Source organism: Zeus faber (assembly GCF_960531495.2).
Source record: "Zeus faber genome assembly, chromosome: 18".
NCBI lineage: Eukaryota > Metazoa > Chordata > Actinopteri > Zeiformes > Zeidae > Zeus > Zeus faber.
In genome coordinates this window covers 11,923,131-11,937,125 of record NC_137210.1, presented here as the reverse complement: position 1 = coordinate 11,937,125, position 13,995 = coordinate 11,923,131, and the positions used below count along the sequence as shown (strand labels likewise).

General features: G+C 45.7%; 1 protein-coding gene across 10 annotated transcripts in view; it reads right to left on the bottom strand.

Moving 5' to 3' along the window:
- lmo7a (LIM domain 7a) overlaps nucleotides 1–13,995 on the bottom strand; it is a 54,272-nt gene that overhangs the window by 9,304 nt on the left and 30,973 nt on the right. For 4 of the 10 annotated variants that reach the window (XM_080019603.1, XM_080019607.1, XM_080019612.1 and 1 more), the window contains exons 10-21: nucleotides 13,681–13,710; nucleotides 12,567–12,681; nucleotides 11,123–11,265; nucleotides 9,819–10,509; nucleotides 9,020–9,271; nucleotides 8,492–8,606; nucleotides 7,566–7,727; nucleotides 6,201–6,385; nucleotides 5,921–5,984; nucleotides 5,331–5,387; nucleotides 3,529–3,554; nucleotides 1,729–1,836 (exon numbers count right to left, since the gene is read on the bottom strand). In XM_080019603.1, the coding sequence (XP_079875729.1) occupies nucleotides 1,729–1,836; nucleotides 3,529–3,554; nucleotides 5,331–5,387; nucleotides 5,921–5,984; nucleotides 6,201–6,385; nucleotides 7,566–7,727; nucleotides 8,492–8,606; nucleotides 9,020–9,271; nucleotides 9,819–10,509; nucleotides 11,123–11,265; nucleotides 12,567–12,681; nucleotides 13,681–13,710 (1,948 nt within the window). Of the gene's footprint in view, nucleotides 1–1,728; nucleotides 1,837–3,528; nucleotides 3,555–5,038; nucleotides 5,081–5,330; nucleotides 5,388–5,920; nucleotides 5,985–6,200; nucleotides 6,386–7,565; nucleotides 7,728–8,491; nucleotides 8,607–9,019; nucleotides 9,272–9,818; nucleotides 10,510–11,122; nucleotides 11,266–12,566; nucleotides 12,682–13,680; nucleotides 13,711–13,995 lie in introns of all 10 variants that reach the window. The other 6 variants (XM_080019605.1, XM_080019609.1, XM_080019608.1 and 3 more) reach the window with 6 other exon arrangements.

The window sequence follows — 13,995 nt, the reverse complement described above, 5'->3', positions numbered from 1 at the left end:
TAATTCCATCCCCAAAATGTGGAAAGCAGCCTATGTTCACCCCTCACTGAAGGGTGGGGACCCTTTGGACTTAAACAACTACCGTACTATACCCAATCTTCCTACCCTCACCAAGATTTTAGAATCTCAAGCAGCCCTGTGCTGCCCTGTTTGTTGGTCTGGCCAAGGCATTTGACTCTGTCGAACACGAGCTGCTGTTGGGCAGACTCGGTGATGTTGGTATGGGTTTCAAGGCTATAGAGTGGTTCAGTGACTACTTTGCAGATAAAACCCAGAGTGTATACACAGAAGGTCACAAGTCAGCTTCATGGAAATCTCTAAGGGAGTCCCCCAAGGTTCAATTTCAGCCCCTGTCTCATTCTCTATTTTTATATTTAATAATGGGAAGGACGTGCATACAGTCACAGTGCATCTGTATGCAGGAGATACAATAGTCCACTCAATTGCCTCTTCTTTGATTTCGGCAGTTGATGAGCTCCAGACTGCCTTTCAAAAGCTGCAGGTCTCAGTGCATGGTCCAATGCTGGTTGTTTATGCTAAGAAAACCAAATTCATGGTCTTTCCCAGAGCTCTCTCCCAGATCTCAGATAATGTTGGCATTCAAACCCTAGGAGGGGGACGCGATTGAACGTGTATCGCCCTTCAAGTACTTGGGTATTTGGGAGGGGTGACTCTGTTAGAGTGCATATTGAGAACCGAAAGAAGAAACTGAAGGTTATAAGCTGGGCGTTCTAGATTATGGTGACATCATTTACTACATGCATGCTACCTCCTCTACACTTGGCTGCCTTGACTCGGTCTATCACAGTTCTCTACGCTTTATACCCAACTCATTGTCACGTACGCATCAGTGTACTTTATAATCTGGTCTCCTGGTCTTTATTAAGCCTAAGGAGAGAGCAGCACTGGTATATTTTTTATTTGCAAAGCCATATTGGGTGAACTCCCTTCATATCTGTGTAATCTCCAATGACTCACCAACACCTACAATGATTTTCGCTCCTCTAGATGGCTGCTCTACCAGGTACCCAGGATTTGGAGTATGGAATACGGATCACGGAATAAACTTCAGAACACACTGCAGCGTAATGGTTCAAAGTTCTAGTAAAAAATCAACAACTATACTTGAGCTAGATTTTGGATTATCTGTCGTCCCTTGTCCGTTTTTAACGTGCTCCATTTGTCTGCTTTTGACATGCTCTATCTTATAACTTTTGTAACCTTGTAGTGCAGTGCTGCCTCGGCCAGGTCTCCCTCGAAAAAGACATTTTCCATTTAAAGGGACTTCCTGGTAAAATAAAGGGGGGGGGGGGGGATGGAGAGAGGTTTGCGACTTACAATGCACGGTATTTTTACGATCGGGAAAGTCAAATTATTTAGGGTTTTACAAAGCTACATCCAAAGACCAGCTGAATCCAAGTCCTCAGTCATGAGGGTTTGAAAACCTCCCAAAAGCCTCCAGAGAAAACAGGGAAACAAATAAAACTTGAGATGGGACTCAAAAAAAGGGGGATTTCCAAGACAGTAAATAGACAAATACAGCGAACATTATTATCCAGAGGAATGGAAACGGAAATGGAAATTTTAATGTTGTGAAATAAGGTTTATAAGACACAGTGAGGTACACCAACAGTCCACAATTTAGTTATTTTTTACCTTACAGCGAACCCCCCCACTCTGACGGCGAACCCAAAAATATCACTGACAACCCACGGGCCCGCAACTGACCTGTAAGAGGCGCTCCTGCTCCTTCTGCCACTTCTCCTGCCTCCTGCGCTCCTCATCCAGGTCCCACGACCAGCGGTTGGAGGACAGAGTCAGAGGGGGAACGGGAATCTGCGGAAAAGGGTGGATACACGTTTCATGTCACAATGAGAATCAATCCAATATTTTATATATGCACATACACATGTAATTATATGTATTAATAGAATTTCGCATTCGTACCATGAGTAACAGCTAGACACATTATGTAGTGATCAATGACATTAAAAACTTGATTTCGGATCGCTGAAAATTTATACCAAGGATTTTGATATTTCTGTTTTTGAATTTTGATATTGTGATGATTATATCAAATAAAAAATGAAATGAGAAATGGGTGATATCATAAAACATGATATTAAATTGAATATCGGAGGCACATGTCCAGCTCCCTCACTCTGAACACAGGATCCCCCCAGGGCTGCCTCCTTAGCCCCCTACTGTAGCTCCAACACCCTCATCAAATTTGCTGCCGACGCCGTCGTGGTGGGCGTGATCCACAACGATGATGAGAAGGCCTACCGGGAGGAGGTGGCTGACCTGTCACTCTGGTGCAAGGACAACAGCCCCCTCCTTAACTTCAGCAAAACTAAGGAGCTGAGGACTTTAGGAGGGGATTACAACCGAGGATGTATGCGCCATTGGTGATTAATGGGACTTCTGTTGACACGGTGAGCAACTTCAAGTACCTGGGAGTCCACATCACAGAGGACTGAACATGGACTATAGACACACTCTGGTGAGAAAGGCAAGGCAGCGTCTTTAACACCTCAGGCAGCTGAAGAAATTAAGGGTCTCGGTGAGGATCCTCAAGTCCTTCTACTCTGGAGCAGTGGAGAGCATCCTGACAGGCAACATCACGGCCTGGTCTGAGAACCGTACTGCTCAGGACAGGCAGGCCCTGCAGAGGGTGATGCGTTCAGCCGAACGTACCTCTGGAACTACCTGCAGGACTTATACACCAGGAGGTGTAGTAGCAGAGCCCGTAGGATCATGAGGGATGCTCCCCTACCCAACAACGGACTGTTCCAGCTGCTGCGGTCAGGCAAGCGCCTCCTCAGTCACACAGTGAGAACAGAGAGACTGAGATGGAGTTTCTTCCTCATTGAGACACTCACATGGGCCCCACTGCCTGTCTTAACTGTATGTTTCATACTGTACTACGTACTGTATACTGCACTGGGTTACTGCATACTGTGCTGTATTGCTGTTCTGTTAGGTGTTACTGTATTGCTGTGCCGTACTGTTGTATACTTTACAGTATATCTCCGCACACACTGCCTCACTTTATTCACATGCCACTTTACTGCACATATCTGTATACAAAATACCTTACCCCACATATATAAGTCTATTCCCTTTCCATTTTGTATCCCCACTCATTTTTACTCATTGTATTACCCTTTTGAGGCATATTTTATTCTATTTTGATTTTATTTTATTGTAATTACTAACTGCATTTATGTTTAAGAAATCAGTTCTGTACGTTTAGTTTGGTAGTAATTAGGTTAGCTATTGTGTTCAGTTTAGTTTCATTTAACTTATTGTGCATAATCTCTGGATGCGTTGCAATGACATTTCACTGCATATACTGTATATATGCTCGTATGTATATGTATGCGACAAATAAACCTCTTGGATCTTAAGGACGGAAAAAAAACCAAAAAAAAAAACCAACTTCCTTGGAGAAGAAAAGCCTTTTATAGTTAGTAAAGTAGTATAGTATAGTTATAGTATAGTATAGTTATAGTAAAGTGTACTTACATCAGATATTGCAGACTCTGATCCTCCTTTAAAAAAAAGAAAAAAACAAGCGTTAAATAAATGTTTTTCTGGCATGGAATACTGTAGTATAACATGAACTAACCTCCAGGCTCTACATCATAAATGACACAAAGCTCACAGGCTGGTCAAAATGTCAAATGTGTTGTCTTGTTTTTGTTTCTGGGTGAAAATTCATAATTTAAAGTGACATTTTAAAAGCCAATAATTGATGTGTTCATAGAGCCTGCGCTAACAAAGCTCTCGATTTATTGAATTTAGTGGATTTAAAATGGAGTTTACATACGCCTACATATGAAGTCGCTAACGGCGGCATTTAATTGGCGATGAAACGACTCAAACTGAACAGAAGTAACAAGGCGCTTTTGATTAGAAACCTGGCCGCCGCATGCAAACAAGCGAAGGACGACAAGGTGACCAGGACACATGAGTTAACCCATGCAGAGAGGATGTTCCAATACAAATGCAACAGCAAGGCTTTAAACATCATGCACAGAATAGAGAGAGAGAGAGAGTGTAGCATTGTGTATGAACCTGAACGCTGCGCGCGCACACACACACACACACACACACACACACACACACACACACACACACACACACACACACACACACACACACACACACACACACACACACACACACACACACACACACACCCCAAAGTATCTGCGTGCGTGTGTGGTTGTTTTTTTTGTTTTTTGTTTTTTTTATCTCTGGCATGCTGTATGACCACTGGAGCGAAAAGATATGTTTTTGAACCACAAATATTTATATCTATCTTTTTCTTTATTTACTTTGAGTTCCATCCAAAATCATCTTCAGCTTGACAAAATGGGAAATACAATTTTCAAACATTCGAATATTATCATCATGATAGAAATAACTACTTTATTAATACTTTTTAACTTCTTTAAATATGTAAATCTCATTCATGTCGTGCTTTTTTTTTTAATGTAAAATAAAGCCTTTGGAGGCTATTTGTTTCCTATAATGATAATAATCAGTCGTTCTTTTGTGACCTATTGAGGTGGAGAAGCTGTGCTCTGGAACATTGGTTCTCAATGTAGGGTCCCAGGTGTCCTCCAAGAGGTTCCAGAGGGTCCTCAACAAAATGATTAATACCTAAACTTTACCATTATTGAATTTAAAAGACTTCAGTCAATGTAGAGTAATAATGAGAGTTTTGATCAAAGTTTTACTGTTATCTCCCTCACTATACTCTAGTATAGACAGGTGTGGAAGTTTGGGAGTAAATCATATCTAACAATAGATTATTAATTTAGTACAGCCACGGACCCCAATAAATGGGGTCCGTGGCCGTACCAAATTGAGGGTCCTTGAAAATATGAAAAGCGTTTGAGAACCACTGCTCCAGACCCTTGATGCTCCCTTGGCTTCAACAGCATGTCAGTGTCGCAGGTTTTTTTTTTTTTTGTTTTTTTTGCCAGATGAAGAAGTGAGAGGTCACAGCACACTCAACCCTGTTTACCACAGAGGAAGACCAGCGCACTGACAGTACACCCTGAGCAGCCTGAAGGGGACAGAGGACAAATAATAAAGGAATCCGCCTCTCCAAATATAGAAGACAACATATAAGTCCCGACGTTGGGGCAGATTCCTCCAATTCGGGACATGCACATGAGACGAGGGGGAAGCCACGTTGGGACACAGACGGAGGACGGACACAGAGAACCCAGAGACACCAAGCGCCACATGACATGAGTTGGGACCCGCCAGCAGTGCCCACCGCGTCGGTTCGATGCATTTTTTTTTTTTTTTACCTTGTTCAAAAAACTCTGATCTCCGTTTTAAGTTTTTCAGAGATATGGGTTCTGACTCTACATGAGAAAACGGGAGAACAGCGGAAAGTGAGGGAGAGTTAGACAGAGGATGTCGAACCAAATGGAAATCTGTGAATACATTGTCAGAGAATAGAGTGTTTACTGACTGGAAAGGGAGCATATATATCACGTGAAAAACACTTTTCTGATTCCTACTTAATGTGGAAATCCCTAACATTGTCTGTATTGGGTGGATTAAAACACGACACGTTCCAGAATTCCAACATCCGTGGTTACCCTCATCGTCACTTCAAGACAGTTTTCTCAAAAGTGTGTCTTTGATGGACTGACGTTTTTTTGTTGTTGTTGGTGCCGTATTTTCACAACACAAATACATTCAATGGCTGTTTTTACTAAAGTGATTGCAAAAAGAATATCAAATATTGTATTATCATTTATCTACAGTATTTATTATTATTATTATTTTTTTTTTTTAAACAAAATAATGTGGCGGATTTCCACTTTAAGTATTTCTTTATGAATTGGAAACATATTGGTAGTACTCTGGTAAACTCCGCTCTGCCATTTACCTTTATTCCGAATGGTCACCATCTCTTCTCTGAGACCTCCGTTCAGTCCATTTGACGCCATATTCTGCAAGAAAAAACACTGTATTATAGACTTTCTGAAGAAAATAAACAAATAAATAAAACACCCTGACAAAGAATTTGACCTGTGAAAATAAACAACATACAGACTCATTGCTGCGCGAGCTTTATTCAGTTTGAAGATACTTCATCTTTCTCTCCTTTTTCACTAAACAGAAAGTACTGGGCCCTCTGTCAACTTCGCTTATGCAAGGTCACTCACGATGACTGGGTGGGTGGGGGCCTTGTCGGGCGTTGCCGTCTCCATGGATTTGAGCGAAGTGAAATCCAAGCTGGTGTTGGCGGTTCTGGCGTCGGGGACACCTAGAAGTATCGGATGATCCGTAGTGGTGAGATTGATGGTCTTATGGCTTTTAAATGGCGGGGAAGGAAGGTCTCTCTCCCAGTCTGCAACGCAGACAACGCAAAGGCAAAGACTACGATGTGTGTACTGTCTGTATGTGGATGTGGCTAGGGGACAGTATATAGAAATATTCAATTAAAGTAAAATTGATACGAAAAAATCTATAGTAGAAACCGTGACATTCACCACCGTATATCCCAAATGGCAGCTGATAGAGGAACCACCTTCCCCAGCCATGCAGTACAATCCACCAAAACCCCCGCAGTATTTGCAAACAGGGTCCCATCCGGAAGACCAAATTTGACTATTTAAATAGAAAGAGGTTAGCGCAATCAGTTCGAGTCAGCTGCACCCGACAGATTATTATTCGAGAAAAAGAGAAAGTGACACTGTAATGGAGGGCAGAGGAAGCCTGTCCTGCCCGACACTGTACAGACACGTTCTCCACAAAGAGAAAACGATGAAAGAGAAAAGCTGGAGAGAAAGGACAAAACAAAATGAAAATGAAAAATGCAGATGAGGAGAATTTACGGAGTGACTCAGAACAGAAATCCAGTCCATTCCCTTCTTCAGGCCAGGAGAAAAATAAGCTATGATGCTCCTCACCATTAAGCTGCAGCGAGATAATTCATGGATGGTTTCACAACAGTTTACAGAGCAATTTACAGTGTCAACACCGTTTAGTGAAGCCAGAGTGACAGACCCCGTCACTTCAGGAATGCAGCCCTTACAGTGCTTTAACCGTTTGATTACCCTCTCCTTTTCCTCTCTCCGATTTATCCTTTACCTCCCTTTCTCTCTCCGTGACTCACTTGCTCACTCACTCGCTCACTCACTCACCCCCTTGAGTATCTGCAGGTATCTATACATTTTATTTTTAAGAATTTTATTTTTTAAGATATTTTTCAGCTGTGTTGAAATTAAAGACATTTGTAATATTCATTTATGAACACTTTTTCTTTTTTTAAAAAGCACAAAATCTCTCTTATCTAACCTATCCATTCAATATTCACCTATATCAAATGATTTCCAGCAATTCATATTTTTTTTTTTTTGGCAATTTTTTTTGCTAATCACTCAATTTTAACTTTGCACGTAGATTTAGTGTATCAAACATTTTAATTCAACAAAATAACAATTTAGCTAATAATTTAATATTTTTTCACTTTTCAATGACCCGCAGATACCCGCACCCACACACCCACACACCCACACACAACTCACTGTTCTTGCCATGCCGGCGTACATCCATGACCAGACTGCCCTGCTGCAGAGCATCCTCCATGCTGCGTTTCCAGTCGGCGTGGCTCATGTCCGCCACCCTGTGGCCGCTCACGGTCAGAACCTCATCGCCGACCTGCAGCTGGCACACCTCCGCCGGGCTGCCTGCACGGGGGCCACACGGAGGACATTCAACCCGCGGCACGCACCATCCGGCGGAGAAGGCTCGGATAGGGTAACATTACAAGTCCATCCCCTTGATCAACTCCCGAATGTCTGCACAGGTTTCTGAAACTAACCCCGTTGGCTCTCCTCCGCTTCACAGAGTACAATTGTAGCGTGAGTGGAATTTATAAGGGTAACAAGGGGGTATTTTTTCCTCTTTCCGTATCAAAGTTTCAGGTTGATCGTATAAACTATATACTACTATATAAACTATATAGTCTCGTACAGAAGTGCTGAGACCTCAGTAGAGAGAAGGAGAGGGAAAAGACTCGGGGCTCAGCAGATCTGACCCAGATAGACGCTGCCCTACATAGGCCTGGCACACCCACTGCAACAGGGCTCCTACTGGAAGGCACACAGAGGACCAACCAACAGTGTCTGACTGCATTGAACCAAGGGAAAAAAAGATTTGCGGTATTAATACTGTATTCATTAACACATAAATGGACTGGGTGATGAAAAGAGAAGACCATTGGACCATTGCTTTGGCCATTGGAAGCGTCATAGCTGAAGGTCCCCCATCTGGTTTGACCTCCATGGCTCGACCACCAACGTTGCAATCCAGGTTTCTTAAAATACAAGTCACGACGGAAGAAGGCCGCTGCGCTTTTAACCACAGCTTCACAACAAATCCCTTCATATTTCTTTCGAAAGGTACCAGTGCGTTTTCCTCAAGCCTCCAAGGGCGAGGACACATCGTTTACCTGGCTGGATGGACTTGACGTGAGCCCCAGAGGAGTCCCAGCTGGCCTGGAAACCAAAGTCCCTGTCGCTGTTGGGCCTCTGATTTACATTGATCCGCATGTCGCAGTAGTTGTCCTGGAAATCAAAGGCACACACATACACACACACAGTCACATCTCCCTGTCATGTATACACGAGTGCCTCTTCACGTCTGAACTGTGACTTTCGCGAGCCCTGGAGAGGAGTCAGCGTGTGTGTCGGTGTTGTGGGAGTCTGTCTTGTCTGGAATCCAGAGCGTGAGGAGTCTTTGTTCCTCCTCCGAAATGATTTATTGGTACACAACAGAAGCCATACACTTTTCTTTTTAAAAAACTTTTGTAGAAACTTCCCAGGAACTAAACTGTTGGGGGGGTTAGAGGGTTGGAGTTAGGGAAAAGTCAGTATAAGTGACCACCTCTCTATCAAGGATGGAGGTTTTATCGTTAACATTTATATTACTATTGTTTTAGAAAGCTAAGAGCCGATTTATAGTCTGGGCTGCCAGTTACCTGGCTGGTGTCCTTGACCGGTGCTGGGCTGGCCGGGGCTTCACTCTTGACCGGCGGAGGGATGGGCGACGCGCTCCGGTCGGAGGCGACACCTTTCTCCTCCGCGTTCTCCTCGTCCTCGCTGCTGCGGGCCGAGCTGGAGTGGGAACGAGCCTCGTCCTCTGAGGTTATGAACTGTTGATAGCGGCTCGGCACCGACGACTTCTTGGAAAGGTCTGCGTTGCCGTTCACGCGCTTGTGAGCATCGTCCAACTGCCAAGAGAATAGGACCCGGTGCGGATGAGAGTCCGAGTGTCGAGAGCTCGTCAGTAAAATGAATGATTTGAAACATGCCTGAATAAAGAACTGTCTCTCGTAATATCAAATGCAGAAAATGTAGTTCAACGTCGAGAGTTAGTATGGGCTCTATGCAACTCTTTTAAAAGTTCAGAAATGTCTATCTATATCATGTCTGGGCTTGACGTGCTATTACACAGTCGACTGTTGATTTACAATCTGGAAAGTTATCACCATGATCTAATGAAATTTGAGTCGTCGTCTATCATTCACTGTTAAAAGTGCGAAGGCTGAAAATGACACGAGAAATAGAAAAACATAGTGTCATCCATTATTCCATAACAAAGAAATCAGATCTGACTTGTGAGGAATTCTCCCCGAATACATAAACTCTGTTTTACAAACCAAGCAGCTGCAATTTCCCTTCTCCGAAATACACAGCGGCTCATCCTGTCCTCTGGATGTCCTTTGGCCAAATGCCATTTCAGTTAGTATCAAACAGTAGAACGGTCCCGGTACTCACGGTGACAGAGCGGGGAAGGGAGGAGACGAGGGTGGACTGGGTCCCGAAGGGCCTGGGCGCGATGACCGAGGTGAGCCTGGCGCTATCCGATCTCTGGTAGCTCCTGGGCAGGGAGGCGGAAACCCGAGACACCCCCGGAGTCTTGGCTTCCAAGGAGTTGTGCTGCGGCTGTTTGTAGAGGGAAGCGGAGGACGGGGCCGCCTGCGTGGCCGCCGAGGGGCGCCAGGGCTCTGGGGCCTTTTGGAAGGAGCTGGGCGCTGCGGTGACGGAGGGCTCCTCTCGGGCCTGGCTCCAGTTCCTTTCCATGGGGGCTACGGCTGCTGGAGGGCTGGGGCTGCGGACGGTGGAGTGGAGGCTGGTGGAGGCCGTAGTGATGGCCACAGAGGAGGAAGACGTGTTCCGGTCCGCAGGGTCGACCTCTTGCGTCGTGGGAGGGGGGTCAACCCTGTCGTCGACCGACGCCGCGACGGCGGGGGAGTGGGGGCGGTATTCCTCCTCTCTCAGAGAGGGAACGGAGGAGGGAGCGGGGAAAGGGTCCTCCGAGGAGTATGGAGTGTCGATAGTGTAGCTCCTGGCGGGGAAAGAGCGGGCCCGCGGCGAAGGGACGGGGTTGTCAAAGACGTCCTGGTCCTCGTCCAGGTAAGAGAGAGAGCTGAGACGGCTGCCAATGGAACTCCTGTCGCGAGTCTCTCTGCAGGGGGGGTGGAGAAGTGTGTGTGTGTGGGGGGGGGGGGGGGGGGGGGGTAGACAGACAAGGGGGGACATGGGACAAAAAGATTAGGATTCAGGAGTAATGGGTCCAATAAAGGATGACAGCGATGAAAGGGAACGGCGGCGGGCAGAGACCCGAACACAAAGAGCGCATGGGTGGGGGAGAGAGGGAGGGACGGAGAGAGGGGGGAGTCAGATCGGGGAGGGAGTGAAAGGCAGGTGAGTGGTGGAAAGAGGGACACAGGTTGAAAGGGAGAGGGCAAAAAGAGGTGGGACGGGAAGAAAGGAGGGTGGCGGGGAGGCAGGTTGGGAGCCATGATTAGATTACACTTTCACACTGGCTCAAGGCACAATTAGAGAGAGTTAATACATCCCCTCTCCCTGGATGGATCCTATGTCTCCTACAGACCTTCCTCTGTGTGAGACCGAGCGGCTAAGCAGCTGCCAAAATAATACCATGTTCAGCAACAAGTTGATGCAAGTGCTTGATTCTGTGTGAACCCTTTCGGCCAATAAAATGGATTAGGGCAAAAAATAAAAAATAAATACAACATCCACACAATATGTAGTTATTAGAGTGCATTCAGCCTCACCTCCCCTCTTGCATCTCCTTCAGGGTCTTGGTCTTCCTGGAGCTGCCACCATACGTGATATGCTCAATCTGCTCCCTCTCCTCCTTCTTCTTCACAATGTCAGAGTTGACGCTGCGGCGCCGGTTCTTCCATTTCGTCAGGTCCTGGAACGAAACAAGCCCACATTAACCCCAACCACCAGCAATTTTACCCAACTAATTCACTGGATATGCTGAAAGGAATGAATGAATAACTGAATAACTGCAGATTCAAAGGGAGTGAAGTTGAGAAGTAGAGGAGAGAGAGAGAGAGGGAGAGGGAGGGAGATGGAGTACGGAAGGCGAGATTTTGTAGGTGTTCTATTTGTGTGCTTTCGGCTCCGCCCGGCCCAGGTCCCCTGTGCATTGAGGACAGTGTATGTGACCTAAATGCTGCTTTAGGAATCTATTCCTCTACACAGACACCATTCAATTACAGTAGAAGACCAAACCCCCTTCAACACGCCCACCCCCTTTCAACAATATTCATGAATATACAGATGATTCCACCTGGAAAAGGACGCCCCCCCCCCCCCCAAAAAAAAATGTGACCCTGTACCCTTCAAAACTGGATCGCCGTCCTGAAAGGCAAACTTGTGCTAGTTTTAATAATGACGTCATTAATCACAGTGTTGAACTGCGCTTAGCTTCTTCTTTCTTTTCATTTTGGCACAAATATTTGGGCTTTAAAGGTTTCCTGTAATTCATTGAAAAACACAAAAGAGCGTTTAATAAATGTTGTATTCCCATAGTTGATTGAAATAGTAATTTTTTCCCAAAATCTAATATACCATCCTTCCCTATAGACACTGTATATGGTCCATTCTTACTTTAACATGCAACCATTATTGCATAATTCCTGTGGTTTGGTGATTAACTACAGACATGCTGATTTGGAATGAGGACGGTTCCTAGCTAGAGGGCAGTGCTGTGCCGACCGGCGCACGCCTCCTCCTCTTCCTTCTGTCTAAACAGCTCTGCTTTCTCCCCGTGGCCGCAGGCCCAAACTCACCGCATGAAATACACCTCCTCTCTCTGTGAGGCTCTGATACCACCGACCCGACCCACAATTTTGTTCATCTCACCAATGCTGATTTAATTTGGAAAGGTATGCACACTTCCTATTCAAGAGTAAGTCAAGGGATATTGCCTGTCTTACGGTGACTACACTAGGCTTAAAGCAGAAATCTGTAAGATTGTTTTGTAAAATAAATCCCTTATTTGATACTTCATTCAGCTGACGGGGTCTGCCATCAACCAATCAATACGTTTAAGAAAAGAAAGTGATTGATTATGAGAAAATGGAATTCTGGGCCACGCACTACCATCTGCCCAACACAGACGACCTTATGTATTACCACTTGTGAATGTGAATAAAGACGGATACCGTATCGACCGTATGTTGCCTGACCCAGAGCAGTACTCACATCCTGCCACTTGTCATCACTGTCCTTAGTGTTCTCGCGGATCTTCTGCAGCTCCTCGTAGCGCACCTGGCGGGTGACGGCCGGGTCCACCTGGATGTTGTTCATCGATTTGCTCCTGTGGCACGACCACACCGGGGAAAGGGGGAAGAGGGCAAACGGGGGAGTGAAAAATGATTAAACGCCAAGAAGGGGGTTCTGCAGACTGTTTCGAGGAGCCGTTCGGGAAAAGTTGAACATGAGTGACCTCGACCAACTTAACTTTCCATTACGTCAAATAAGAAGGGGGATAATACCACGATATCAACCCACCTGATTGCCCTTTTAAGCTCTATATCTGTTGATAAGGCTGGTAAAAAATAAGTTAAGACACGGCAACATCTGACATTTTGCACAGGTGTTAGCATCCAAGTAGCTCATATGTCCAACACAAAAACACACAAGCGTATGAGTTGTAACAGGGTTAGACATAGCCATGCTGTGGCAGCGTCCGCTGTGGTCACAGCCCCGTCACGTCATGCAAAAACACCAAATATCGCCGAAAGATTTCACTTAAAACTCCGGACAAACCCACTCTTTTTTCGTCGCTCACCTGCCAAGGTTTATCAACGCCTCGGTACCGCGATAAGGGTCGGAGGATTGCGGTTCAGGGATTTGGACCTGCGCTTTGACCACCATGACTCACGGGGGGGGGGGGGGGGGGGGGATTGGGGTGAGGACGCACATTCTACTGTTTGAGTGGATGACCAAGCGTACTGGTATTGTTTTGCATCCGTACACAACACTTTGTTGCATTGTCAATAGGGCTTTGTGGAGCCACGCCCAACCTGGTCCCGTGCCATACAATCCACAATGTTGTGTGTCAGCATTTATCAGCCGGCGAGAGAGAGAGAGAGAGAGAGAGAGAGAGAGAGAGAGAGAGAGAGAGAGAGAGAGAGAGAGAGAGAGAGAGAGAGAGAGAGAGAGAGAGAGAGAGAGAGAGAGAGAGAGAGAGAGAGAGAGACAGAGAGACAGAGAGTGGCAACAACACACAAAGCAGGGAGGCAGCAGGGCGGCAACGGCAGTAGGCAGAGCAAACGCAAACGTGCCACATTCCGCGGGCCGCGCATCAACTCACCCGTCGCTACCGTCAGGCTTTTGTGGCAGTCTAGGAAACCAGAGGGGAACCAGAGGAAGAACAAACAACGAGTGAGATTTCCCCCTCGAAGCCCAGTCCTGGAAAAGTATACGAGATTGTGCATCCCCAGTGTACCCCCCGTCAAGACAACTTATTAAACTACTGTGTAAACCAAGACTGTAAAGACCCGAGACATAACTCTCCTGGTTATACTTACTTTCGGGAAGATACAATGTCGGCGCAGCGCGCAGTCGGCCAAAAACCCCCCCCAAAAAAAAACACTGTATCAACCTTCCTTCACCTGCTTTGTGTTTG